Genomic DNA, 26,675 nt, shown 5'->3' with positions numbered 1-26,675 from the left:
TTGATGAATGTTTCTGCACCTCGTCGGTCAGGACCTGAAGCTCACGTTTTGTCATTTCTCTCTGCCAATCAAATCAGAGAAACAAAAGCTGTAATTGTTTTGTAAAGTTGCGTAAAAGTAGGAGATATTCTGTCTCTAAAATACATGATGGTAAATTCTTCTTCTGTTTTTTGGGTTCCTTGCAGACGTATACGGGCTCAATCCTGATAGCAGTCAACCCCTACCAGGTGCTCCCCATCTACACTCCAGACCAGATCCGCCTCTACACCAACAGGAAGATCGGCGAAATGCCGCCGCACATATTCGCCATCGCAGACAACTGTTACTTCAACATGCAGCGGAACAACAAGGACCAGTGCTGCATCATCAGGTGTGTGAACTGAACGTAGTGAAAGTGAAGCATATACGACATTCATAAACAAGTTAAATAACATAAACAACCGCACGCAAACTATTGACAGCCACTGATGTAAAAATTGCTGCACCAACACATTAAAATATGTTTATTATTATTGCTTTTTTTTCTCTTTGTATTATTATTATTATTAATTTGTTTATTTATTTATTTTTATTTTATTCTATTTATTTTTTTTAATTTTATTTCAATTTTAAATGTCGATGTTTTTTCTAGTGTACTTATTGTATTTGTTTCTGAGCTCAACTACTTAAAAATTGGTTTATAAACTATTGTAATTATGACCTGTAAATTGCACAAAAACAACCTAGAAAAAAGGGGGAAAAATAAAGTATTAAAAAAATATATATATATATATATATATTTTTTTTTTTAGGTTCCTTTATAGAGAATTTTATATATTTTTTTGTCCTTTTTCTGTCATTGATGTTCAACTTTATCGTCTTTTCAGGATAATATTATCTGTAAATAATAAGGCAAGGCAAGTTTATTTTTATAGCACATTTCAGCAACAAGGCAATTCAAAGCGCTTTACATAAAACATTAAAAGCATCGAGACAAAGTGCAAATAAACAGATTATAAAAGGACATTTAAGTAAGTGATAATGTACAGCGGGACACACAGTGGGATTTTGTGTCTGTGTGATGTACGAGTGTGTAACGTCCCTGTCTGTGTGTGACAGCGGTGAGTCTGGAGCTGGGAAGACGGAGAGCACAAAGCTGATCCTGCAGTTCCTCGCAGCCATCAGCGGTCAACACTCCTGGATAGAGCAGCAAGTCCTGGAGGCCACGCCCATCCTCGAAGGTCAGCAGTGTTTTTACACGCAAATATATACATGGCCCATCTAGCATCATAGATTTGTAGATGTAATTATTTTAAAGTGAACTTTGAGTCTCAGATGTCAAATGTAATCCATTTTTGCTCCCGCAGTCATCTGTAGTTTTACTTCAAACAGTCCAGCTACATCAGTACAGTAGTACACTGTCAGACCCAGTTCTGTCTACACCTCACTCATTGTATGATTTAATCAATCCATTCAGCCTTTGGCAATGCCAAGACCATTCGTAACGACAACTCCAGTCGCTTTGGGAAGTATATAGATATCCACTTCAACAAGCGAGGGGCCATTGAAGGAGCCAAGATAGAGCAGTACCTGCTGGAGAAGTCCCGTGTGTGTCGACAGGTGAGAATCGTAGTTTTAGATTAAACACATCCTCAGTGTCAGTATTGTAGTAACAGTCCTAACGATTCTGACTGTCTCCCCCACCTCTGCTCCTCCAGGCTCCAGATGAGAGGAACTACCATGTGTTTTACTGCATGCTGAAGGGGATGGCGCCGGAGATGAAGGCCAAGCTGGGTCTGGGCCTCGCCGCAGACTACTCCTACCTCACCATGGTGAGTCTATGGCTGTGTGAGAGACCGTCTGTGTACTGACTGATATTATTGAGCTTTTATTAAAGCTGAGATCTAGATCTGTTAACATCCACCTCCAATGTTGTATGATATTTTGACAAATACACATAAAACTGACCTTTATCCAAGCCAATATTAGCATGTTGAGGTTACAACATGTCTTTCTCATGGACTTATTGTGAGATCAATGGAGCACAGACATGCAAAAAGGCTCCACCACCTCTCCTACATAGGATCAAGACAGACAGACTTTGTAGTTGTTTAGCATCTTTTTTGTAGTCATTTTGTGTCTCTTTGTAGTCGTTTTGTGTCTCTGTAGTCATTTTGTGTCTCTTTGTAGTCGTTTTGTGTCTCTCTGTAGTCATTTTGTGTCTCTTTGTAGTCAGTTAGTGTCTCTTTGTAGTCGTTTTGTGTCTCTGTAGTCATTTTGTGTCTCTTTGTAGTCGTTTTGTGTCTCTCTGTAGTCATTTTGTGTCTCTTTGTAGTCGTTTTGTGTCTCTTTGTAGTCGTTTTGTGTCTCTGTAGTCAGTTTGTATCTCTCTGTAGTCAGTTAGTGTCTCTTTGTAGTTGTTTTGTGTCTCTTTGTGGTCGTTTTGTGTCTCTTTGGAGTTATTTTGTGTCTTTGGAGTTATTTTGTGTCTCTTTGCAGTTGCCTTTGTGGTCATTTTGTGTCACTGTGTAGTTTTGTGTCTCTTTGGGGTTGTTTTTTGTCTCTTGTCATTTTGCACCTTTTGCCAAGTTTGCTCAAAAATAACAACAATAACAAATCATAGACAATCAACTAATCATTAAAAAAAGCATTGCAGATTGATTTTCTGTCAATTAATTAATCAATATATGATTAAGCGAGTAATTGTTTCAGCTCTACATTGGGTGAGATTTATGCTTTATTATAAAGTGTATATTTTGGTTATACAGCAGCTTTCCAAACAGAGACAACTTACAAACCCTGGAGCCTCTCCACTTGTTTGTCTAATAAGAATAACAATAAAGCTCTCTGTGTCTTCCTACCTACCTTCCAGGGTAAATGTACAGCGTGTGACGGTCGAGACGACCTGAGAGATTACTCCAGCATCGTGTCGGCCATGAAGGTCCTCATGTTCACTGAGACGGAGAACTGGGAGATTTCCAAGCTGCTGGCGGCCATCCTGCACATGGGCAACCTGGGCTTCGAAGGTACGACGAACGGCATACTTACACTTCCCGTTCTTGTTGACAGTGTCAGAGTAGTGATGGCGATGATGTACTGGATCGTTTAATATTAAGAGTTGTTTCTAATATTGTGTCTGTGGAGGGAAACAGTGATCGTTTTGGTTTTCCTCAGCTCGTACGTACGACAACCTGGACGCCTGTGTGGTGGTGAGATCTCCGGACCTCATTACTGCTGCTGCACTCATGGAGGTGTGTATGTGTGTGTACTACAATCCTCCACATTGGTCTGGTGAATGGAAAACCAAATTGTTATCAGAAACAGTAATCACCCACTTAAAATCCAGCAATATCTCTACACCTCTAGTAAAAAAACGCCTAGAATAACTACCCAAAATGAATCAGGACTAGCTCCGCAACCATAAGACAGTATATGCATATATCTGGTCTCCTTTGAAAGGTAAGAAGCTAGGGAATATGAATCCATTGTAAGTAAACTAAACTCTATTAAAATTTAAAAAATTGGAGTCGCTCATTGTCTAACGTTGCTTGTTGTGCACCTCTGTAGGTGGAGCCGAAGGACGTGATGGTGTGTTTGACCACAAGAACCCTGATCACACGTGGTGAAAGTGTCGTCACTCCTCTCAGTGTGGAACAAGGCCTGGATGTCAGGGACGCCTTCGTCAAGGTACCCATCTTTTAAATACAGAAATATCTGATCTGAAACAACCAAAACCCTTCCATGTAGGACCCCATCACTCACAGTACGAAGCTGATTGAGAAAATAGCTTTAAAGAAGAGTTAAGCAGCAGCTGAAATATTAGTTTTTGCTGACCTCCTGTGGTTTAACTTTCAGGGAATCTACGGACGTCTGTTTGTCTGGATTGTGGATAAAATCAATGCCGCCATATTCCGACAGCCATCCTGCGAGAGTAACATCATGCGCAGGTCGATCGGGTTGCTGGACATCTTCGGTTTTGAGAACTTCATCGTCAACAGGTGATTTATACTCGGTCGTTTGATTAGAAAGTTTGTCAAGTCCATAGAAAAATCTTTTGTTTCTTCAAACAGTGTTTATACTGTACTTTCACACCTCTTACTCCCGGCGTACTCCCGTCTGATTTGTCCTCGCTGTAGTTTCGAACAGCTGTGCATCAACTTTGCCAATGAGAACCTGCAGCAGTTCTTTGTTCGCCACGTCTTCAAACTGGAGCAGGAGGAGTACAACCTGGAGGACATCAGCTGGCAGCACATCGAGTTCACAGACAACCAGGACGCTCTGGACATGATCGCCAACAAACCCATGAACATCATCTCCCTCATTGATGAAGAGAGCAAGTTCCCTAAGGTGCAATACAAGAGAGATTTACACCAGTTCATAGATTCTATGATGGGCCTTTTACAAGATCATTTGAAGAGAAGTCTTGATAGTTGATGTTCTTTGTCTTTTGTCAGGGAACTGATGCTACGATGCTGTACAAGCTCAACTCACAGCACAAGCTCAACTACAACTACATCCCTCCTAAAAACTGCTACGCAACCCAGTTTGGTATCCAACACTTTGCTGGAGTGGTGAACTACGAGACCAGAGGTGCGTTCTGTTTCATCCATTTTGCCGCCGCGCGTTTTCATGCTTTTTTCTATGCTCCTTCTTCTCTCGCTCCTCTCTTGTTTGTGAGGTTTTATGCTGCAATTTGCTCAGACAGAAGAGAGAGAAGTTACCTGCGTGTTTTTGATTTGTCATAATTATATTTTATAGATATAGATAGATATTTATTTGTTTGTGAAAAGCAAATGTGTACACAAACTGGACCAGATGTAAAATTCAACTATATATCTTTTTATTTTTATTTTTTTCTTCTTGTTTTGGACCCAAAGTGACTTTACAGTTTTTCTCTCTCCGTCCTTCCTCCAGGCTTCCTGGAGAAAAACCGAGACAGCCTCCACACCGACATCATCCAGCTCGTCCACTCTTCCAAGAACAAGTTCATCAAGCAGATCTTCCAGGCTGACGTGGCCATGGTGAGACCAACAAAATACTGTAACACCCACTATGTTTTGCTTGTTTTAAAGGGATAGTTTGGGTGTTGGGAGTGTTGGGAGTTTGTAGAAACAGACAGGAGTACCAGCATGGGGGCCAGCCCTTTCCGTCGGGGAACTGAAGTCATATCCATGTATGCTCTCTTTAAAGCCACCAGACTCCATTAAAAAAACTGTAATTTTACCTCGCAGAACACGGGAGTTGCTGTGTGTGACTTTGATGAATCCAAACTAACCAAATAACCAATAATTCAAACATACTAACCGATCGAGGCAGCGGTAGACCAGCAACTCCTGTGTTCTGAGAGGTAAAATTACTATTTTTAAAATGACGTCTGGTTGCTTTGGCGAGAGCATCGATAACGGCTTCAGTTCCCCGTTGGAAACATAGACTGTGTAGCTGTCTCACGGCAAGGTACACTGGTGAAAATATTCTTCAGAACACACAAACTATCCCTTTAATACTTGTAATGGTGGACTAATATTTTTCATCTCCTTTTTTTTACTTTTGTTATGACTTTAAAGATGTCTTTAAGTGATAATGTCTTGCCTCCCTTTAGCGTTTTCTCCTCACGGTGTTGACTTTTAACTAATGGCACACCTCCTGCTCTCATTCTGCTGTCTCTTCTCCTCTCACATCAGTTTCTGTGTGGCTATCAGCAGCCCAGCACCCCTCCTCCGAAGGTATGCAACAACCCATGACTTCCCCTCCTCCTCCTTCTTTAAGCTCTTCTTCTTATCCTACAGGTGTGCAGGTTGTTGTAGCAGAAGCCAGAGGGAAACAAAGTGTTTATTTGAATTAAGTTAATGAGAAATTAACCAGCAAACTCTCTGACACACGCACTTCTCAGTCCTCATCCATCTGTCAAAGCAATTATTGCTTTTTGACAAGACAATTTGAAAAACTTCCAGAGACCTGAGGGGCTTTTTGAAACAGAAAGTCTAATCACGTTTTCTGTTTGGCTTCCCTGAGAGGAATTACAGTGAAGACAGCTGTCAGAGATTTTGTTGTTTCCTGTTTCATTCGTCTGTTGTGTTCAGTGGTGATAACGTGTGTGTGCACCCCGTGTTTCCATTCTGTGTTTAAAATGTGTCTCGTGTTTATCCATATGTTGCAAACCATTAACAAAATGGCACATAAAAATGAAATCCTGATTTTCTCTAAAGCAGCAAAACTTTTTTTAAACTAAGGCACCCCTTCATAGAGATTTCTGATTGATTCTGTTTTTCAGGAACTCTGTTTCTCTTAGTCACTTTAAATATTCAACCTTTTCTTTTTGTAAATATTAGTTTTATTGAAAGATGCTCAATTTACAGTGCAATTACTCCTACATTAATATGTAAGATGCACAAAAATGTTCATCTGCGCATGAAAAAATGACGTGTATTCAGGCCATTGTAGGTAAAAAAAAAGAAAAATGTATAATAATTACGGAGCCGGGGGGAGGGGGGTAATATTCTGAGAAAAAACTTAGAATTTCCGAGATTAAAGTCATAAATTTACAATAAAAGAAAAGCCAGTCCCGATAGTGATACCTTGGCTTTAGGTATCGACCGATACCGAGAACAGATCCGATACCAGTGTTTAATTAATAAGCTGTATGCCTCACTGTGTGGAAGAGACTGGGGTCATTCTGTTATGTGTAAGGCAACATCAGGCTTGACTTAAACATTGCTTTCCTAACTTTATAAAACAAAATGTAACAAATAAATACATTATTAGTAATAATAAAATAAATAATACATTTAATGCAGCGACAAATTGCTCAAAACTTAAACAGGAATTAAAATGCCAGTAAATAATGTATGTAGTATATAAAAATAGAATTTAATAGAATATATCGGCCCAATTGTCACCGCTATCAGATCCAGCTATTTGAGTCAATATCGGCCCGATATCTGATCCGTTATCGGTATCGGTGCATCCCTACTTATGCTGTGTTATTTTATAAAACATAATGCTGACATTGTGTTAATTTCCTGTATCTGGCTGTAGACACTTGTTCATCTGGGTTGGTGAAATGTAGTTTTATGTATTTCTACTGTTTGTGTTTTCAGGGTGCTGAGACGAGGAAGCGCTCTCCGACTCTGAGCAGTCAGTTCAAACGTTCCCTGGAGATGCTGATGAGGACGCTCAGCGTGTGTCAGCCGTTCTTCGTTCGCTGTGTAAAACCCAACGAGTTCAAAAAACCTTTGGTGAGACCAATTTTTATGTGTTGGAATTCCTGCATATCCTTCACTAAATACAAGACGTACAAAACAAACTGTTCCTTTAAGAGTGACATAGTATAAACACCTGTACAGGTTAACCTAATTACATTTTCTGGATACAATAAGCTTCTTTTTACTTCAGCTTTTGTAAAATGTCACTATGTCCTTTTAAGTTTTGATGTTCTTTAAACATCTGTTTGTTTCTCTGTCTGTTTTTTTTCCAGTTATTTGACAGAGAGCTGTGCGTTCGTCAGCTGCGATACTCCGGCATGATGGAGACCATCAGGATACGGCGGGCCGGCTATCCCATCCGATACACCTTTGGCGAGTTTGTGGACCGTTACCGGGTCCTCATGCCTGGCGTCAAACCTGCTCACAAACAGGTCAACAACACAACCACCGCCATCTGTTACAATCCTGTTTCTGTCGTCCTCTTCAGTCCTGATTAAACCTGTTTAAAGGGGCTGCCAGTAACATTATTAAAGGGTCACCCAAACTACACAGACACATTTTTCTACTTAGATTTCTGACACCTCAATATAAATTGGTTGAATTGGAAGTTTATTTGTGTTGGTGAAAGCATTGGGATCATTACAGTCAGGTTGTGGTCAGCTTAGCTTAGCATAAAGACTGGAAGCAGTCTCGCTGCTGGCTGCTAGCCTGGCATGTAGTATCTGATTGTCCTACGTCAAAGTCTTTAAAACAGTCTTAACTGGTCCAGGAGACGTCACTTTTACATTGTTCTCTATCCTATCAGGAAGACCTACGAGGGACGAGTCAGAAGATCGTCTGGGCCCGGCTGGGGACACTCGATGACTGGCGGATCGGAAAGACGAAGATCTTCCTAAAGGTTGTTTTTGTGTGTGTGTGTAAAAGTTCTTGACTCTGAATCCGTATCTACCTACAGTAAATGACAGTCGACACGCACCTAGTTTGGTGAAACAGGCAGGAGTACCAGCACGGGAGCAAAGCAATGTAGTGCTGTGGACGGGGGCAGCAGCAACACAGATGTTAGACACCTAAAAACATCGATATCAGTTTAAGTGTACTTTATATTTAGAATATTTTCACCACTTTACCTTGCCATCAGACAACCCTTTCTGACAGGGAACTGTACATTCCTTTGCTCCCGTGCTGGTACTCCTGTCTGTTTCTCCAAACTCCATCTACTGTAGATGCAGTAGATACTGCAGTAGATACTGTAGATACACTGACTATGGAGAAGTACCTCATACAACCCCACTGAGAAACACCCAAACTATCCCTTTAAGACCCTCACCGCGTCAGTTCATATTGTGCTTCAGTGGTGTATATCACCAAACAAATTTGTAAGTAATCAAATGGGACTGTAGGTCCATGAGGCTGTGTTGTCCCTCTTCTTTATTTGTCTCTGCTTGTTTCTTGTCAGGACCACCACGACATGCAGCTGGAGATCGAGAGGGACAAGGGCATCACTGACAAGGTCATCCTCATCCAGAAGGCTGTGCGTGGACTCATAGTGAGGTGAAGGACTTGATAGTTGAACCTCGATACTCCATTTCCGGTTCAGCTCTAAAGGAGGGATTCAGGATCCAGTTCTTTTATGTCCTGGTTAAAATCTACTCTCTGTCTCCTCTTCTGTCGTAGGAAACACTTCCTCAGACTGAGGAGCGCTGTGATGTTTATCCAGAAGGTGTGGAGAGGTTATCAATGCAGGAAGAAATACCAAATTGTGAGTCCTTTACACTTTCAGTGTGTAGATTTGTAGTTTTTCATTGGTTAAAATATTCTTTAAGATGTTTTTGCTCTTATATTTGCTTTAGAAGTCACACTAACGTCCTCTCCACCGTTAAAACTCATTCTTCTCCTTCAGATGCAGTCGGGCTTCCTGCGCCTCCAGGCCGTCTACAGGTCGAGGAAGCACTACAAAAGCTACCGGACGACCCGCCTCCGTATTACTCACATCCAAGCCCGTTGCCGCGGCTTCCTCATCCGGCAGACATTTTGGCGGCGTCTTCGTGCCGTGTTGACCCTTCAGGCCTACACCAGGGGCATGATAGCCAGACGCCTCTGCCAGAGGCTCAGGGCAGAGGTAAATAGTGATTATGTTTACTACTGCTACATATATCATGTTGCTGACGTGCCAAAAAGAGAGGGCCGCTGGTGTTGAGGAATAACACGGGGGGAAGAAATTGTGATGTGTCACAAATTTGATTGGGCTAAAAGAAACTGTATTTTTGTTACTTTAATATTACGGTGCTTTCGCAAGCCAACATTTAGTCCGTTTGGGCAGCCGTGAACACAATAATCGCACTCTTGTGCGGACCAAAACAACCGCTTACGAGAGGTGGTCTCGGACCATTTCCAAGTGAACCAAAACACAGGCTGCCTGTGTGGGCATTTGTTGAGATGGACACAGGTAAACGACAGGTTAACATAAGAGGGAGAGGACTGGCTCATGTTTGTTTGGCATCTGGGCCAAAGAGAACATACAGAATATGATAAATAATGTCCACAAAAATAGTGACGTCTATAAAGTCATTTGAGATAATCTGGAGGGATTCGTGCACACAGTAGATCAGTGCCGAGTCAAAGTGAAAAAGCTCTGAGAGCAATATTTCAAAGTCTGCGATTCCCTGTGTAGAATAGCTGCTCTGTGTCAATAGGATCCTGTTAGTTGGTCCTCTGCCTGAAAATCTATTCAAATCTTTTATTAGAAAAGTGTTGCAACTGTCGGAAATTTGCATCACTGTCGCCGATATGAATAATTTTGATGCAAAATATTTGCAGGCGAGTAATTCGCAATTTTCGTGTCATTTATTCGTCATGCCCCAGGTGTGTAAAGGCCTTTACATGAGAAGGTTCGACACCACTCTCATGTCCGTACGGTACATCTGAAACTTACCTTAGTTTAGCTTAGCTTAGTATCAACACTGGAAGCAGGGGAAAACCGTTAGCCTGACTCTGTCCAAAGGTCAAAGAAATACATGTAGATGTGTGAAGTTGAAGTTCAGACCCTGCCTACTTTCACATCTCTGCACAAATCACTGCGCAAAGCGAGCATTAATGTCAGATTGTGTGTTTTGGAAAGTTACAAGAGCTGGTCAGACGATCTGAAAAGCACTTTGTTTGACGCATGCTGAGGCCTTTAAACACAGTGCCTCCTAGTCATGTTAAGAAAAGTCTCTCATGTGATCCTGGCCTTTACGAATGTCACCGTAAAACCTTCTTTTATACATTATTTTTTAAATTAGTTTGTTTAAACCTGGTTGCGTGTTGTCTGTTTGTGTAATATGGAAATGTTTGAGCTTTTTATGTTTTCTATCTGCCATTGTTGCACATTTCTTTCTCTTTTCCTGTTGTGAAAGACAATGTTGAATAAATTACTTGTTTTGTAAATGTTTGTTTAATCTCAGTTTGTGATAAGACATAAATAGCTTTCGGAGAACTATCAAATAATACTCCTGAGCAGGTCTGCAGCTCCAGTGACCCGACAAGGAAGAAGATAAGTTTAAATAACCTACGTTATATTATGCGTATATAGGATGCGTTCAGCTAGTTATCTGTTTACGCCTGTAACGTTTCCCTTCAGTTCCTCTGCTCTAGTTTTAAACAGACAAGTAGTCTAACAGAAAGAAATGCTGATAACACCCAACCTGCCTCTGTTTGCTCCCCTCACAGCTGCAGCATCGCCTGGAAGCCGAGCGCCAGCGCCTGGCCGAGGAGGAGCAGCTGCGGTACCAGATGACGGCTCGGCGGGCCAAGGTGGAGGCGGAGAGGAAACACCAGGAGAGGCTCATCCAACTGACCCAGCAGCAGGAGGAGAGGGAGCGGGAGGAGAAGGAGGAGGGGAGGAGGAAGAAGGAGCTGCTGGAGCAGATGGAGAGGGAGAAGGAGCAGCCCGTGGATCACTCGGACATGGTCGACCGCATGTTTGGCTTCCTTGGGAGCACCGGGCCGCTTCCCAACCAGGACGGACAGGCTCCAGCTGGTTTTGAGGTATGTGGTTGTGGTTTTTGTAGTCCAATGAAAATGTCTGACTGAGTGTACTTCCTACTGCCAATTTTTGTACTGGATAACTACTTTTGTTGGATGTCGTATCTCAAATATGTCGTCCCAGAAATATTTGAGATAAACAATATTTTTTTCATTTCAAGACCATTTTATGCCACTGATATAATGATAATATAATAGCATAATAATGCAAGTAAGTAACGTAATAATGATCGAAGTCATGTCCATATATCGTACGATAAGTAGATAGTAATTTTATATATATATATATACACACACACACTCACAAACAAGAGGATTGTAGTGGGAATGAGGTGGTGCACCAGTAATGTGCAACAGAAGTCCAGTGTGACGGAATAATTCCATGTAAAATAAGATGCTCTAATCTGTGTGTGTTTCCCTTCAACTCAGGACTTGGAGAAAACCCCTCGTGGCGAGGATGCTCAAGAGGAGATGATGAATGAAGCTCCGCCGTTACCCGACGAGGAAGATGAGGATTTGTCCGAGTACAAGTTCTCCAAATTTTCCGCCACCTACTTCCAGGGTGTTTCCACTCCCACCTACATCAGACGACCACTGAAACAACCTCTGCTTTTTCACGAGGACGAAGGAGACCAGCTGGTGAGAACAGAAAACCCTCGTCACTTCTCGGCCATCCACTTAGTTATTCAGAGAGAAGATTCATTCACCTCACTGCTGATTTAAACATCCTGTTGTGTCCTCCAGGCTGCGTTAGCGGTGTGGATCACCACGTTGAGGTTCATGGGAGACTTACAGGAGCCCAAATGTCAGATGGTCATTAATGACGGCAGCGAAAAGATTCCCGTCATGACCAAGATCTACGAAACACTCGGCAAGAGGACCTACAAGAGGGAGCTGCAGGAGCTGCAGGTGGAAGGAGAGGTGAGATGATGCTGAAGGGGTCAAACTGTTACTGATGGTCAGGTCAACATACAAAGTGTCATCATCACTCCGTGTTTGTGTGTACAGAACAGCTCCATCGACAGCCAGAAGAGGAACAGCGTCAGACATAAACTGGTGTCGCTCACCCTGAAGAGGAAAACCAAGATCACTGAGGAGGTGAGATTGAATTTGCTGTTTAGAGGATGTGTTTTTCCCGGTTCTGTATTTCCCATTTACCATTATTTGAATCATGCTTTTTATTGATCCAGCCTTCAATGTTTTTGTTTGGCGGCAGGTGACCAGGCGGTTGACGGAGGTGGACTACGGCCTCCAGGGGAACAGCATGCTGGAGGACCGACCCACCTCCAACCTGGAGAAACTTCACTTCATCATCGGCAACGGCATCTTACGGCCCGCCCTCAGGTGACCTGCTGCAAGCAACGGCACTTTTAGTATCTTAACTTCATTTTAAGATCATCACCAAATCCAGACTAGTGTGAGGGAGTCGTGGATGCTTTTTTAATACTTTCTAAAAATACTTTCCATCGTGAGTATAAAAAGGCAATGTTAAATCGGCGGAGTACTCCTTTGAAAGGACCAGTGTATAGCATTTTAAGGGGATCTATTGGCAGAAATGGAATATAATATTAAGTAGAGTCGATAACGTTACTCGTTCCCATCGCCGCCGCTCTCTCTCTTGTGCTTCACTACTCACTTCCCACGTACACACACTCTACACACTGGCTCTGCTCCAAATGGCTCCATAGAGGGACATTCACGTTTTCCTGTCGGCCGCTGTAGCTCTCCAACACGCTTATTTATACAGATTTTCGTGGCGATTTTAACCAGCATAATACTCAATTTAGCTCTGAATCAACTAATTCATTACAGCACTACATTTACATTTATATTTCCATTTTACACTGTTCTTTGGATCTGGTTTAGTTCAGCTGTTGCTCGTCTGTTTTTCTGACTCAGGGATGAGATCTACTGTCAGATCTGCAAACAGCTCACTCAGAATCCGTCCAAGAGCAGCCACGCCCGAGGTTGGATCCTGCTGTCGCTCTGCGTCGGCTGCTTCGCCCCCTCCGAGAAGTTCGTCAAAGTAAGAAAACCTCTAACTCACTTCACATGGGACTGCCAACCAATGAAACTGCAGCTTTCAAATACTGCAGTGACTTCCTGAGTAGTTAGTTTTGACCCGACGTTGCCTTTTGTGGGATTCAATGTCTATTCTCTGCCAAGAAATTTATATGTTTGTAATTATTGATGAAAACATTCAGGAAATGAAGACTGAATGGTAGAAAGAAACAATACATCAACATATCTGGTGAGATAGCTCAGTGTGGTAGATAACTGGACGGAATACCTACTTGGAATACTGGAGGTTGTAGGTTCCATCCTTATTTGACACGATGAGTTTTGAGGTCTTACTTCAAATAAAGAAGTCAAATACAATAGCAAACACCACATCAGTGTATCTGCTCAGATAGCTCAGTGCGGTAGATAACTGGTCGTAGTATCCGGTTGGAATACTGGAGGTTGTGGGTTCGATCCTTATGTGACACAGTCTGTTTTCAGGTCTAACTTCTAATGACGAAGTCAAATATACGAAGAGAACAGTCCTCACTGCGTGTGGCGTTGGTGGCTGGGTTGCTGAGTTCCTGGATCGGGCTGCGGCAGAGCGGGGTTCAATCCCTACCCTCATCAGTGTCCGGTGCCTGACAGTGGAGTGAGACGAGTGTCTCCTCCCAGGGTTTACCAGAGATACAACTGGGGGGTTATGCATCAGTATATATATTAAATAATATTAATAAGTCATGTCATTATATGCTTCACCCATGAAGTCTGTATGATATATGTAACCCTAACCCTTATATAATCTATAACCCTAGATAAACCCTTTACTTTTTAAAAATTTGCTTGACATCTTGAACAACAGACAGTAAAACCAAATTTCCAAATTCAGTTGCAAAACATTGAACACATATTTGAAAAATAGAGAAAGGGTTATATATCATACAGTATACACTACCAGGTACTGATGCATAACCCCCCAGTTGTATCTCTGGTAAACCCTGGGAGGAGACGCTCGTCTCACTCCACTGTCGGGCACCGGACACTGATGAGGGTAGGGATTGAACCCCGCTCTGCCGCAGCCCGATCCAGGAACTCAGCAACCCAGCCACCAACGCCACACACAGTGAGGACTGTTCTCTTCGTATATTTGACTTCGTCATTAGAAGTTAGACCTGAAAACAGACTGTGTCACATAAGGTTCGAACCCACAACCTCCAACCGGATACTACGACCAGTTATCTACCGCACTGAGCAGATACACTGATGCTGTGTTTGCTATTGTATTTGACTTCTTTATTTGAAGTAAGACCTCAAAACTCATCGTGCCAAATAAGGATGGAACCTACAACCTCCAGTATTCCAACTAGGTATTCCGTCCAGTTATCTACCACACTGAGCTATCTCACCAGATATGTTGATGTATTGTTTCTTTTTGTATTTGACTTCTTTATTTGAAGTAAGACCTCAAAACCCATTGTGTCATATAAGGATCAAACACACAACCTCCAGTACTCCAACCGGATACTACGACCAGTTATCTACCACACTGAGCTATCTGAGCAGATACACTGATGCTGTGTTTGCTATTGTATTTGACTTCTTTATTTGAAGTAAGACCTCAAAACTCATCGTGCCAAATAAGGATGGAACCTACAACCTCCAGTATTCCAACTAGGTATTCCGTCCAGTTATCTACCACACTGAGCTATCTCACCAGATATGTTGATGTATTGTTTCGTTTTGTATTTGACTTCTTTATTTGAAGTAAGAGCTCAAAACTCATTGTGTCATATAAGGATCAAACTCACAACCGCCAATATTCCAACCAGATATCTACCAACCTGAGCTATTTCAAAAGTCATAATGTAAAAAAAAAATTCCAAAAAAGTAATGTCGAAAGATGTCATGACAAAAAGTCAGAGTATCTTTCATGACGAAAAATGGTCATGAAAGAAAGTTGAAAAATCGACCGAAAAAAAAGTCATATTATGTCGAAAAATTTCGTGAAAAAAAGTCATAGTATATATAGTATATATATTGTATGTCGAAAAATTTCATGAAAAAGTCATAGCATAGTATGTCGAAAAATCGACCGAAAAAAAAGTCATAGTATCATCATCCGAGCTGCCAGGAGAATATCACAAGAACTTCTGCCTATAGACAGGAAATAATGCTTCCAGAATCAAACATACATCCAGTTATACGAATGACCATATTAACGTTAAAAAACTTTCATAGTGTGTGAGAAAATAATCATTTATAAAATGTTGAAAAATGTCATGAAAAAAAGTCATAGTCTGTCTATAATTCATCCCGATCAGTCAGGGTTTTATCTCCAGGCGACAACTCTGGTAACCTACAGCTACGGTTCAGGAAGGGGCTACGGTGTATAAGGGATCTTTTTCAAAACGATAACTTAATGTCTTTTGAGCACATTGTTAGAGAACATGACATACCTAGTGTCTAGTCTTCCCATCTCGCCCAATAGATGTTTGGATTGAGGAATCTTTAGATTGTGGTCAGATATCTAGATTGTTCAGTGAAATTCAAAGGGTGGCATCGCCTTCACTGAACCATCTCAGGGAACAATGGGGTAAAGACTTTGGAGCTGATTTTTCAGATAAAGTTTGGCGGTTTGCAATTGAATGGATCCATTCACCATCCATCTGTATAAGACATGGATTATTAGAATTTAAGATAATTCACAGACTCCACTTCTCAAAAAGCAAACTCGCAAAGATGTTCCCAGGAACGGACCCAACTTGCTCCCGTTGCCATCAAGACAAAGCCACCCTTTATCACATGTTTTGGACTTTTGTAACTTTGAAACCTTTTCATATATCTTTGATAAAACAATACAGCCAGACCCAAAAATTGCGATATTTGAGGTAGCTCCTCCAGAAGTCTCACTGTCATTGGTTCAAGCTGATGCATTGGCTTTTCTTCACTACTAGCACAAAGGCTAATACTGTTACAGTGGAAATCCAACAAGCCACCATCGCACATCATTGTCTTCCACGTGTAAAACTGTAGAAAGGTAAATACAATACTTTAAGAGGCAGAAAGATGTTAAAAAGTCAGCAATCTCAACTATACATACAACAATACATACGTTAAAATATCTTTGGCATGTGCCACCTTTTCCTCTGTTCTTGAGATCTCTGATTTAATTTAATTAAATCTGTTCATCTCTGTGCTTCAAGCATTCATTTTACTCAGCGTCAGTGATTTAATGAAGGTTTTCTCTCATACTCTCTATTTGTTTGTTTTTCTTTCCTTCTGTTGTCAGTATTTACGGACATTTTTAAACAACGGTCCCCCTGGTTACGCTCCATATTGTGAGGAAAGGTTGAGGAGGACGTTTGTCAACCGCACGAGGACCCAGCCGCCATCGTGGTTGGAGTTACAGGTACTGAAGTTGTATGCTCACTATCTGCCGGTCCTGAAATGTCCATAGAAAGCCCAGAATTTCATTGAAAATTATGACATTTGCGGGGCATAATAATGAACCTTTTGTTATTTTTTTGCCCCTCAGGCCACCAAATCTAAGAAGCCCATCATGCTGCCAGTAACGTTTATGGATGGCACCACCAAGACACTCCTGGCAGACTCCGCCACCACCGCCAGTGAGCTCTGCAACGCTTTGGCGGACAAGATCAACCTGAGAGATCGCTTTGGCTTCTCGCTGTACATCGCCCTGTTTGACAAGGTGAAACTGAGACAGTAGACTAGCATATATTTTGTGTATACACTGTAATTCCTCTCTTTAAAAGTCAGTGCTGTCTGATACGATGGAGGTTATATATTTAAATCTGAAAGACGCTGACTTCACTGTTTCTGCTTTTGGATCAGGTGTCATCACTGGGCAGCGGCAGCGACCACGTCATGGACGCCGTCTCCCAGTGTGAGCAGTATGCCAAGGAGCAGGGCGCCCAGGAGAGGAACGCTCCCTGGAGGCTGTTCTTCAGGAAGGAGATCTTCAACCCCTGGCACAACCCCGCGGAGGACCACGTCGCCACAAACCTCATTTACCAGCAGATCGTCCGAGGGGTGAAATTCGGAGAGTACCGCTGTGAGAGGGTGAGCAGCAATCTTCTTTCTTTTGCATGGTGTTTGATAATTGTGTTGAGCAAACTGAGAGAATCACCTTTCACATAATATCTTTGGCGATCATATCACCAGTACATCTTCTCATGACCGTCTTTTCGCCCTGTGTCTGTCTAAAAGGAGGAGGACCTGGCCGAGCTGGCCTCTCAGCAGTACTACGTGGACTACGGCTCTGAGATCCTCCTGGACCGCCTGCTCACCCTCATCCCCTCCTACATCCCCGACAGAGAGATCACCTCCACTAAGACTGCAGATAAGTGGACTCAGCTCATCGTCAACGCCCACAAAAAGGTATCCGTCACCAACACTTGACACTTTCGGGCTTTTTGAAGTGCGACAGTGACTAACAGCGACGGTCTCTGCAGGGATTACACACTAAAAGGAGGCTGAACTCACAGAGGGTGAAGGAGGACGTGGTGGATTTTGCTCGTTTAAAGTGGCCTTTACTCTTCTCGCGCTTCTACGAGGCCTTCAAATTCTCAGGTTGGTATTCATTATTGTAAATATGTCTTACTACTGTGGGTATCTGTACCGTCTGACAACATCTGTCCACGCAGGACCCAGTCTGCCCAAGAATGACGTGATCGTGGCGGTGAACTGGACGGGGGTTTACTTTGTGGATGAACAGGAGCAGGTCCTTCTGGAGCTCTCGTTCCCGGAGATCACTGCTGTGTCCAGTAGCAGGTATGATAAGGTCGTGTCCTCCAAGCAACACTGATGGAAAAAAATAGTCAAAATGATATTCTCCATAACGTCATTTGCAGTCTAATTTATGGCTAAATTATGTATATTTTCACTTGTGGTACTACAAGAAGTTGCACAAATCACCTTTTAGAACTACTATACATTTTTTTTTCTCATACATCATGAAAAATAGTTGAAGTAAAATGTCATCTTGCAGAGGGGGTAAACTCCAAGGCCAGAGTTTTACCTTGGCCACCATCAAAGGAGACGAGTACACGTTCACCTCCAACAACGCAGAGGACATCCGCGATCTGGTGGTCGCCTTCCTCGAGGGTCTGAGGAAGAGGTCCAAGTATGTGGTGGGACTGCTGGACTGTCCCAACCCTGGTGAGATTCACCGATGGTTCAAAAAGAAAGCTGATTGTGTTTAAGAGCATCGTGTATAATTGATAAAACTGCTGCTGGACTTCATGTGTATATTTTTAAATTTACTTTAAATTCTTCATCTGGCAGTCGGGGCAGACTCCACCTTCCTGAGTTTCTCCAAGGGAGATCTGATCATCCTGGACGAACACAACGGAGAGCAAGTGATGAACTCTGGCTGGGCTCACGGCATCAACGACAGGACCAAACAGAGAGGAGACTTCCCTGCTGACTGCGTCTACGTCCTGCCGACCATCACCAGACCGCAGTATGACTTAGTGGTGAGTGGGGTTGCAAAGGGTTTTTGCTGTTATCATGTGGGATGTAGCTTGATTGAGTTAACTGCAGAGTTTTATTTAATCTATTTCCATTGATTCATTATTGTGAAACATTTCTTTTATAATCAGTTAAACAAGTTTGCACACAGGCTACATTGTCAGCTCAAAATTTTAAAAATAACTTTTCCAATTAGTTAACTTGCCAGCTGACACCTTCCAGCCCTTCAAACGAACTCAGAGAGCGATTCATTTTTTGCGTATATGTGAACACTACAAAAGAACTCACACCCCTCTGAAACAAACCGTACTGAGACCTCCTCTGGAGGTGGTCGTGCATGAACGTGCGGTACATTTAACGGTCCGGGTTTGGGGTGTTTGAAAATATGGTTAACCTGCCTACATCCCCTCTCCATCTCAGGCTCTCGTGACTATGACTCCTGATCAGAGGCGAGAATCCATCAGTTTGTCCCAGACCAACGTCTCTGACATCGAGGACAAAACGAAGGCCTACACACTGGAGGAGTACTCCTACGACTACTTCAGGTGTGTCTCCTGATCCGTTACTATCGATATAAAGTGTGTAGTTTCATCATTTCTAACCCTTCCTGCATGGTTTCCAGGCCGCCTCCTAAGAGCACTCTGAGCAGGGTGATGATCTCTAAGAGCCGGGGGAAGGAGCGTCTGTGGAGCTGCACCAGGGAGCCTCTCAAACAGCCTCTGCTGAAGAAAGTCCTGGCCCACGACGAGCTCTCCCAGGAGGCCTGCCTGGCCTTCATAGATATCCTTTAGAGGAGGATGTGTGGGTTAAATGTTTGCATCAAATATGGGTCTTTTATTTGTCTTTAATCTCTAAATTTTAAAGTTAAGAAAACTTAAATTCTTGTCATGTCCATGTCCTTAAAATGTGTGTTTCATTTATTGTAGTAAATTATTCCCAGACAACCATATTTCCAGTACCTGTCAATTGATTATCTGTTCTAAAATCAGAGACGTCTTCCTGTTGTTGTGTTGATGGTTGATGTCCTTGACCCTCGGCGCTACCTGTGATGAAGTATATGGGCGACTACCCGTCCAAACGCGTGCGTTCTGTCAACGAGCTCACCGATCTGATCTTTGAAGGAGCGCTGAAGGCCGAGCCGCTCAAAGACGAGATCTTCTGTCAGATTCTCAAACAGCTGACTGATAATCACATCAAGTAAGTGTCTGGAGCGTACGCACACACACTCACACACAGACACTTCAGAGATGGAGTATATTCAACAACACGGTGGTCAACGTTTTGTTTTTTCTTACATTTATCTTATTTATTTTAATTAGAAAACATCCCATAAATGCAAAGGAATTCAAGCAATTTCAGTCCAGCTTCTTGCACAGTTTCCCACAGCTACTCCTCTAAAAAAAGGGGGTGGAATGGTTAACTAACTACAGCACTATGTTTTAGTACCTCTTTTTGATGTCATAAGAACTCGTTCTACACAACCATGACTTACCTTGTTGTTCTGTCTGTGTGTGCAGGTTTAGTGAGGAGAAGGGCTGGGAGCTGCTGTGGCTCTGCACTGGTTTGTTTCCTCCCAGTAACGTCCTGCTGCCTCACGTTCAGAAGTTCCTCCAGGCCAAGAAACACCACCAGCTGGCTCCAGACTGCATGCAGCGGCTACAGAAAGCCTTACGGTAACACACACACTTTCTTCTGATCTTCTTAAACCGTCGATCTATTGTGTTCAGTTTACATCAAATGTTCATCTCTCATGTCTATTATTTGTTGTAGAAATGGATCCAGAAAGTACCCTCCTCACCTGGTGGAGGTGGAGGCCATCCAGCACAAGACCACTCAGATCTTCCACAAGGTTTACTTCCCTGATGACTCAGACGAGGTCAGTGACGACTAAAATCCAAAATTGATATTATCATACCATATATGGAGCTTGTGTTGGTTATTATTACTATGTCACTTTTAAAAGAAGAAATAATATCCTTTTCCTCTGGTGGAATTCACTATAAATAAAATGCACTTTTGCTCAATTAAATACACTAATGTGTTTAGCAGCTAAACCTTAATTGTTCGGGTAAGACCAGTAGCTTATGGTGAATAGTATGTTTAAAAAATGTTGTAATTATTATTATATTATTGTCAGTCTTTTTATGTAAAAAAAAAAAAAAATTGGACATTATCCAAAGGGTTTTGAATGATTGTTATGAGCCTATAATGTTGGCAAATTGTTGGAATTAATCTGTATAATCCTTTAATTTACTAAATCATGAAAACAATCCTAATTCATCATTTTTATTAACATAATTCTCTACATGGCCCTTCTGTAAACCTGCTACTGTGAACATAACATAATTTGATATTAGTTTCATATATAATAAAATGTATTGGTATAGCTCCTTTCATACAAGAAATATGAAAATGGACATAGAATGAACGTAAAAACAGGGAAAGTAAGATGTAAAATAAAACACACTTGATAATAGTAAGAAAAGATTTTAAAAATATAAAGAATGACATAGAAAACATAAGATGGAAAATAAAACCTACATAATAATAATAATAAAAATAAATAAATAAAATAAAATAAAACCCACTGAATAATAAAAAAAATAAATAAGATGGAAAATAAAACCCACTGAATAACAATAATACAAAAGTTTAAAAAAATCAGTACCCATATTTACAGTAAGCTAATAGTATTTCAATAAAAATAAATAAGATGGAAAATAAAACTCACTGAACAATAATAATAATAATTAAAAAAATAAATTTAAAAATCAGTACCCATATTTGCAGTAAGCCTATAATATTGCTTATATAAGCATCCTGTTTGTGTCCTCAGGTGTTTGAAGTGGAGTCGAGCACAAAGGCCAAAGACTTCTGTCACAACATCTCTGGACGTCTTGTGCTCAAATCCTCCGAAGGCTTCAGTCTGTTTGTGAAGATCACTGACAAGGTGAAGAGACAGTCTGTAGCCTGATTATTTAGATTCTAAATATCTATTTAGTAACTGCAGGAGTTTTCTTCAGTAGAAAGCACATTTATTATAACTCTATATAATATCTTTGTCAGCGATTAAAAAGAGTTTTTATTTAGTGATCATGTAGAGACGTTACAGGAAATTGTTGCTTCATCTGGATCTTGGACCGTGTGCTGAGGTTAAAACAAATGTTTCTGGTTCTCCAGGTCATCAGCGTGCCCGACGGCGACTTCTTCTTCGACTTCGTGAGGCACCTGACTGACTGGATCAAGAAAGCCAGACACGTGAAAGACGGTAAAAAAAACAAAACGATTGATTTAAAGCTCGTACGCTTTGTATCTTCTGATTTTTATCTTCCTATAACTGTTTATCTGCATCACCTCCGTGTGTTGTGTGTGCAGGTGTAGTGCCTTCACTAACGTATCAGGTGTTCTTCATGAAGAAGCTGTGGACCAATACCGTGCCAGGAAAAGACTCCATGGCTGACTCCATCTTCCACTACTACCAAGTGAGTAAGCGCTCTCAGAAATAAACAAATGTTAATAGTTTCACAGCTATTTCCAGGTATTTCTTCATGTTATTTCTTGATGCTAATGCTGCATTACTTTGTGATATTGACGCATGACGAGTCAAACTGCACTGAAATATAGATATATAAATAATATGAACATCTAAGAAAGGTCTGTGTAAGTTTAGGGACAACGTTAGATAAAACCATTTACTGCCAACAGACCGTATCTCAACAGCGACTGTGTTCTCTCTACAGGAGCTGCCGAAGTATCTGCGAGGCTACCACAAGTGTTCGAGAGAGGAGGTGTACCAGTTGGCAGCGCTGATCTACAGGGTGAAGTTTGAGGAGGATAAATCCCACTTCCTGAATATTCCCAAGATCCTGAAGGAGCTCGTCCCTCAGGACCAGATGAGACATCTGTCCCCCGACGACTGGAAGAGGGTGAGCTGACGTATTAAGAGAGTAAAATCAGGTCCAACAAACGGTAGATACAAGAGTGATAGCACTCACACACACAGAGGAAATAGATTATTCCATGTCCGATTCAAGCAGCGGTGGAAGAAGTACTTTTACTTGTGAAAGTGTGGACATACTCACATTTAAAAGTCCTGTATTCAAGATTTGACTTACTAAGTAAAAGTACAAAAGTATTAGCATCAAATTATACTCAAAGTACCTAAAGTAAAAGTACGTATTATGCAGAATGGCCAATTTCAGAATAATATATATTATTGAATTATTATTATTGATGCATTAATGTGTTAATCACTTTAATGTTACAGCTGGTAAAGATGGATATATTTTTAATGACTTTATAAACTGCTGGGTAATTTAATCTATACATCATAATTTATTGGTTTATTATATATTTTTGTATTAATCTGAATCTGCAAAGTAAAGCTGTAAGTAAATGGAAATAATCATAAAGTACAAGTACCTCAACATTGTACTTGAGTAAATGTAGTTAGTTACATTCCACAGGTGCACACATTTACACATATACTATATGAAAAATAAAAGTAGTTTAAGTTAAAAGGTGTAATGTGTAAATCTGGCCAGAATTTTAGTTTAAAACATAAAAAATAGTTTACATTATCAACAGAATATGAAGAGATTACAGTGTTGATGTTGTGTCAAAGACGTCTGTGTATCGTGTTGCCGAGATGAACCTAATGAATGAATGTGTCTCTCTCTCTCAGTCCATCATGTCGCTGTTCAACAAGCACTCAGGAAAGACTCGAGAAGAAGCCAAACTGTCCTTCCTCAAAATCATCTACAAGTGGACCACGTTTGGTTCGGCCTTTTTTGAAGTGAAGGTAAAGATGTTTTAAAAGATGAATATAAATGTACGTTTTGGAGCTGTTGCATACTTTCATGTTATATTGTTTTGTTTTGTTTTAGTGGTGGAAGAAGTACTTTGATCTTTAAGCAATATTTCAGTGTAGAAATACTCTAAACTATTGTTAAAGTCCTGCATTCAGGATTTTATTTAAAAGTATCAAAAGTATTAGCATCAAAATATACGTAAAGTATCAAAAGTAAAAGTGCTCATTATGCAGAATGGCCCATTTCAGAATAATATAGATATGTTATTGGGTAATAATTATTGAACTTTATATACTTCCGGGTAGCTTAATCTATAATAACACATTAGTTGATAATTTTTTTTTTATTAAAAATCTGAATCTGCAAAGTAACTAAAGCTTTAAAATAAATGTATTGGAGTAAAAGTATGAAGTAACATAAAATGGATATATTTTTTTATTTATTTTCAGCACTGTGTGAAAAGTTGTTTTTAATTATTCTATTTTGTTTTTTTCTGCAGCAAACAACGGATCCAAATTACCCAGAAACCCTCCTGATAGCGATCAACAAACACGGAGTCAGTCTCATTGATCCCAAGTCTAAGGTTGGTCCACATTTATCAGATTAGTTTGTTCACAAGAATTATCATTTTGGGAACAAAGTTGTGCCTTATGTTGAGTTACATAAGTTACAGTATTTAAAAATACACATAATCTAAATGAATTGTTTCCTGTGACCCAAAAGCTACTTTTACTCATTCTACTACTGTACGATAGCTTGTGTTCTTTTGATTTCCTTAGGTGAATGAGTGTGTACAGAGTGCTGTACTGTATCTGCCAACAACAGGGAATGTGTACTCATCTCACTTCTTATATTTCCTGCAGGAAATCCTCACCACTCACTCCTTCACGAAGATCTCCAACTGGAGCAGCGGCAACACGTACTTCCACATCACCATCGGAAACCTGGTCCGAGGCAGCAAGCTGCTGTGTGAGACCTCACTGGTGAGAAACTGAATTTAACACGATGCACTACAGCGGTCAGAATAACCGGAAAATAAGGGTTTGAGGGCATTTAGCTGTCAAAATAAATGTTAAGAGTTTAAATATACAGGCTGTTCTCATACACCGTTTGTAGCTACACCTACAAAAAGTAATTTAGTAACTAAACTACTAAGGCAAATTCCTTGTATGTGAAAACCTACTTGCCAATAAACCCGTTTCTGATTCTGACCTTTGACCTTCAACCCCTCAGGGCTACAAAATGGACGACCTCCTGACCTCTTACATCAGCCAGATGCTGACGACCATGACCAAACAGCGAACCTCCCGGGGCAACAAGTAGAGCAGAGCGGCAGGAAACACCGTCGATTTTTACGGTCAATCATTTCTACATTCACTCACACACGCACAGTGTGAATACATGTAAACAAAAAGCACTTATTATCATATAGAACTGTATGAATTGTCCCACAAAGTGGTTATTAAAGGTGCAGTGTGTAGGGTTTGGCGGCATCTAGTGGTGAGGTTGCAGATTGCAACCAACTGAAACTTCTCCCGTGTGCCAAGCGTGCAGGAAAACGACGATGGCTGATGTGAAAACATGAATGTCTCTCTTTAGAGCCAGTTTGGTTTGTCCGTTCTGGGCTACTACGATTATAAACTAAAGAAAATATACTTATTAATATGATATCCCATTCCTGCCGATAGATCCCACTAAATGTTACACACTGTTCCTTTAAGGCAGTTCATTTGGTGGTTAACTGTGACGCTGTAATGCCAACATTTTCATTTATGTTATTATGTATCGGCCCTGTCTTAAAAACTCACCTACTGCCTTTAAATGACCTTTTCCCACCTGTAACGCTGCAATGTGGATGGCTTTCTATAAGAATTATAATCTCTGTAAACTGCTGGTCGTCTTATCTGCTGTGTTGTAAACACACCGTTCAAAAGTTTGTAATCTGCTGCCACAAAAGCTTGATTGGGTCTAGTAGTCTGTTGCCGTGGCTCCAGCCGAAAGGAAACAAAAATGTTGAGCGTTTCAGTGTCAAGTGCCCAATATATAATTTAATTCTTTTGCGGCCAAAATGAATGTAAATAATACATTTGGTGTCTGAATTATACAGTTTTAATCTGTTAAAATAGTAATTATTGGGGGAAAGAAATCAATATAACAGCTGATTCCAAACTTTTGAACGGTAGTGCATGTCATATTATTATTATTATTATTATTATTAGTGAGGTTTCTCAGTTTATTTTCTCTGTGCTGTTTGACTATTTAGACTTTTTGAGACAGAATTTTTTCTCAAATGCCGGCATCGGTGTCAAGATAAGAAAACGGTAATCTAGCTTCTTGCTTGATTTTACAAAAACAAAATGTGAATGAAAATCTGATCTCACTTGAAAAAATTACCTGAAAACAGAAACAGAAGTATACTAGTTAATTTGTGTTTGTCTTGTGAAGTAGCTTCATTTCATCCTTATTTATGCTCAGAGTTGTTAACGTTTACCAAACCGGCATCAAATATAGAGTCCCTTTTTGAATCTTAAACTATAGACCAAAGGTTAACCTATCATCTAACTAATGACCCCTTCAGATCTACGGATCTAAACTTATTTAAATATAACCCATCTTTTTATTGCATTGTTTAGTCATGTATGTGCAAGGAAACAGACCATCTGTGTGCCACAGTAGTTAGACTATTTTAGTAAACACAGACTGTAGATGGTGTCTTTTTTTTCTAAATGTACGAACCATTAGAGTTGATTTTTATTAAGCATTATAATCATAACGCTGTTTTTGGACCATGTGACCATATATCCTGATGTAGACATGAATAAATGATATTTTGCAAAAGAGTACAGAGAGGTTTGTGACTCTTAAATATGAGTTGCACTGCTTTAACTGTGATTTTTAGATTTTAGGAGCACAAGTAATGTCTGAAAATCTTTTAATTGGCTCTTACAATGCGGTTTATACTGTCTATATGTGGCGATTTTATTGGGGGGACACAACATACCTATTCAAGTTAAGTTTATAAGGATGCACCGATTGCAAAATTGTGGGCCGATATCGATGTTTAACGGTATGGTAAGAATCTACTGAATATTTATTTACAGTATCTATAATAAGGGACATTACTCCTCTATATCTTATAGAGGTTAATAGTTGTTGATGATATATTAAT

General features: G+C 40.7%; 1 protein-coding gene across 2 annotated transcripts in view; it reads left to right on the top strand.

The window, feature by feature from the left end:
- The window catches only part of myo7ab (myosin VIIAb), a 35,762-nt gene extending 10,744 nt beyond the window's left edge, over window positions 1-25,018 (top strand). The window contains exons 6-50 of one of the 2 annotated variants that reach the window (XM_074610596.1): window positions 186-370; window positions 1,099-1,220; window positions 1,457-1,599; window positions 1,698-1,811; window positions 2,852-3,005; window positions 3,154-3,230; window positions 3,547-3,666; window positions 3,835-3,977; window positions 4,116-4,326; window positions 4,434-4,569; window positions 4,894-5,000; window positions 5,661-5,702; window positions 7,077-7,214; window positions 7,454-7,612; window positions 7,987-8,079; window positions 8,638-8,732; window positions 8,856-8,940; window positions 9,082-9,300; window positions 10,890-11,207; window positions 11,634-11,843; window positions 11,949-12,125; window positions 12,213-12,302; window positions 12,421-12,548; window positions 13,104-13,230; window positions 16,495-16,614; window positions 16,741-16,914; window positions 17,058-17,285; window positions 17,433-17,603; window positions 17,678-17,795; window positions 17,870-17,996; window positions 18,214-18,383; window positions 18,510-18,700; window positions 19,116-19,240; window positions 19,318-19,475; window positions 19,739-19,892; window positions 20,213-20,368; window positions 20,466-20,571; window positions 21,532-21,645; window positions 21,876-21,963; window positions 22,071-22,177; window positions 22,436-22,621; window positions 23,380-23,496; window positions 24,006-24,089; window positions 24,370-24,489; window positions 24,740-25,018. In XM_074610596.1, the coding sequence (XP_074466697.1) occupies window positions 186-370; window positions 1,099-1,220; window positions 1,457-1,599; window positions 1,698-1,811; window positions 2,852-3,005; window positions 3,154-3,230; window positions 3,547-3,666; window positions 3,835-3,977; window positions 4,116-4,326; window positions 4,434-4,569; window positions 4,894-5,000; window positions 5,661-5,702; window positions 7,077-7,214; window positions 7,454-7,612; window positions 7,987-8,079; window positions 8,638-8,732; window positions 8,856-8,940; window positions 9,082-9,300; window positions 10,890-11,207; window positions 11,634-11,843; window positions 11,949-12,125; window positions 12,213-12,302; window positions 12,421-12,548; window positions 13,104-13,230; window positions 16,495-16,614; window positions 16,741-16,914; window positions 17,058-17,285; window positions 17,433-17,603; window positions 17,678-17,795; window positions 17,870-17,996; window positions 18,214-18,383; window positions 18,510-18,700; window positions 19,116-19,240; window positions 19,318-19,475; window positions 19,739-19,892; window positions 20,213-20,368; window positions 20,466-20,571; window positions 21,532-21,645; window positions 21,876-21,963; window positions 22,071-22,177; window positions 22,436-22,621; window positions 23,380-23,496; window positions 24,006-24,089; window positions 24,370-24,489; window positions 24,740-24,829 (6,297 nt within the window). In that variant the 3' untranslated portion in view covers window positions 24,830-25,018. The remainder of the gene's footprint in view (window positions 1-185; window positions 371-1,098; window positions 1,221-1,456; window positions 1,600-1,697; window positions 1,812-2,851; window positions 3,006-3,153; window positions 3,231-3,546; window positions 3,667-3,834; window positions 3,978-4,115; window positions 4,327-4,433; window positions 4,570-4,893; window positions 5,001-5,660; window positions 5,703-7,076; window positions 7,215-7,453; window positions 7,613-7,986; window positions 8,080-8,637; window positions 8,733-8,855; window positions 8,941-9,081; window positions 9,301-10,889; window positions 11,208-11,633; window positions 11,844-11,948; window positions 12,126-12,212; window positions 12,303-12,420; window positions 12,549-13,103; window positions 13,231-16,494; window positions 16,615-16,740; window positions 16,915-17,057; window positions 17,286-17,432; window positions 17,604-17,677; window positions 17,796-17,869; window positions 17,997-18,213; window positions 18,384-18,509; window positions 18,701-19,115; window positions 19,241-19,317; window positions 19,476-19,738; window positions 19,893-20,212; window positions 20,369-20,465; window positions 20,572-21,531; window positions 21,646-21,875; window positions 21,964-22,070; window positions 22,178-22,435; window positions 22,622-23,379; window positions 23,497-24,005; window positions 24,090-24,369; window positions 24,490-24,739) is intronic. The other variant, XM_074610597.1, reaches the window with a different exon arrangement.
- Window positions 25,019-26,675: the final 1,657 nt, after the last annotated feature.

This window comes from Sebastes fasciatus, chromosome 16 (assembly GCF_043250625.1).
Source record: "Sebastes fasciatus isolate fSebFas1 chromosome 16, fSebFas1.pri, whole genome shotgun sequence".
Lineage (NCBI taxonomy): Eukaryota > Metazoa > Chordata > Actinopteri > Perciformes > Sebastidae > Sebastes > Sebastes fasciatus.
The sequence above is the reverse complement of the archived record's forward strand: the minus strand, read 5'-3'. Positions and strand labels throughout refer to the sequence as shown.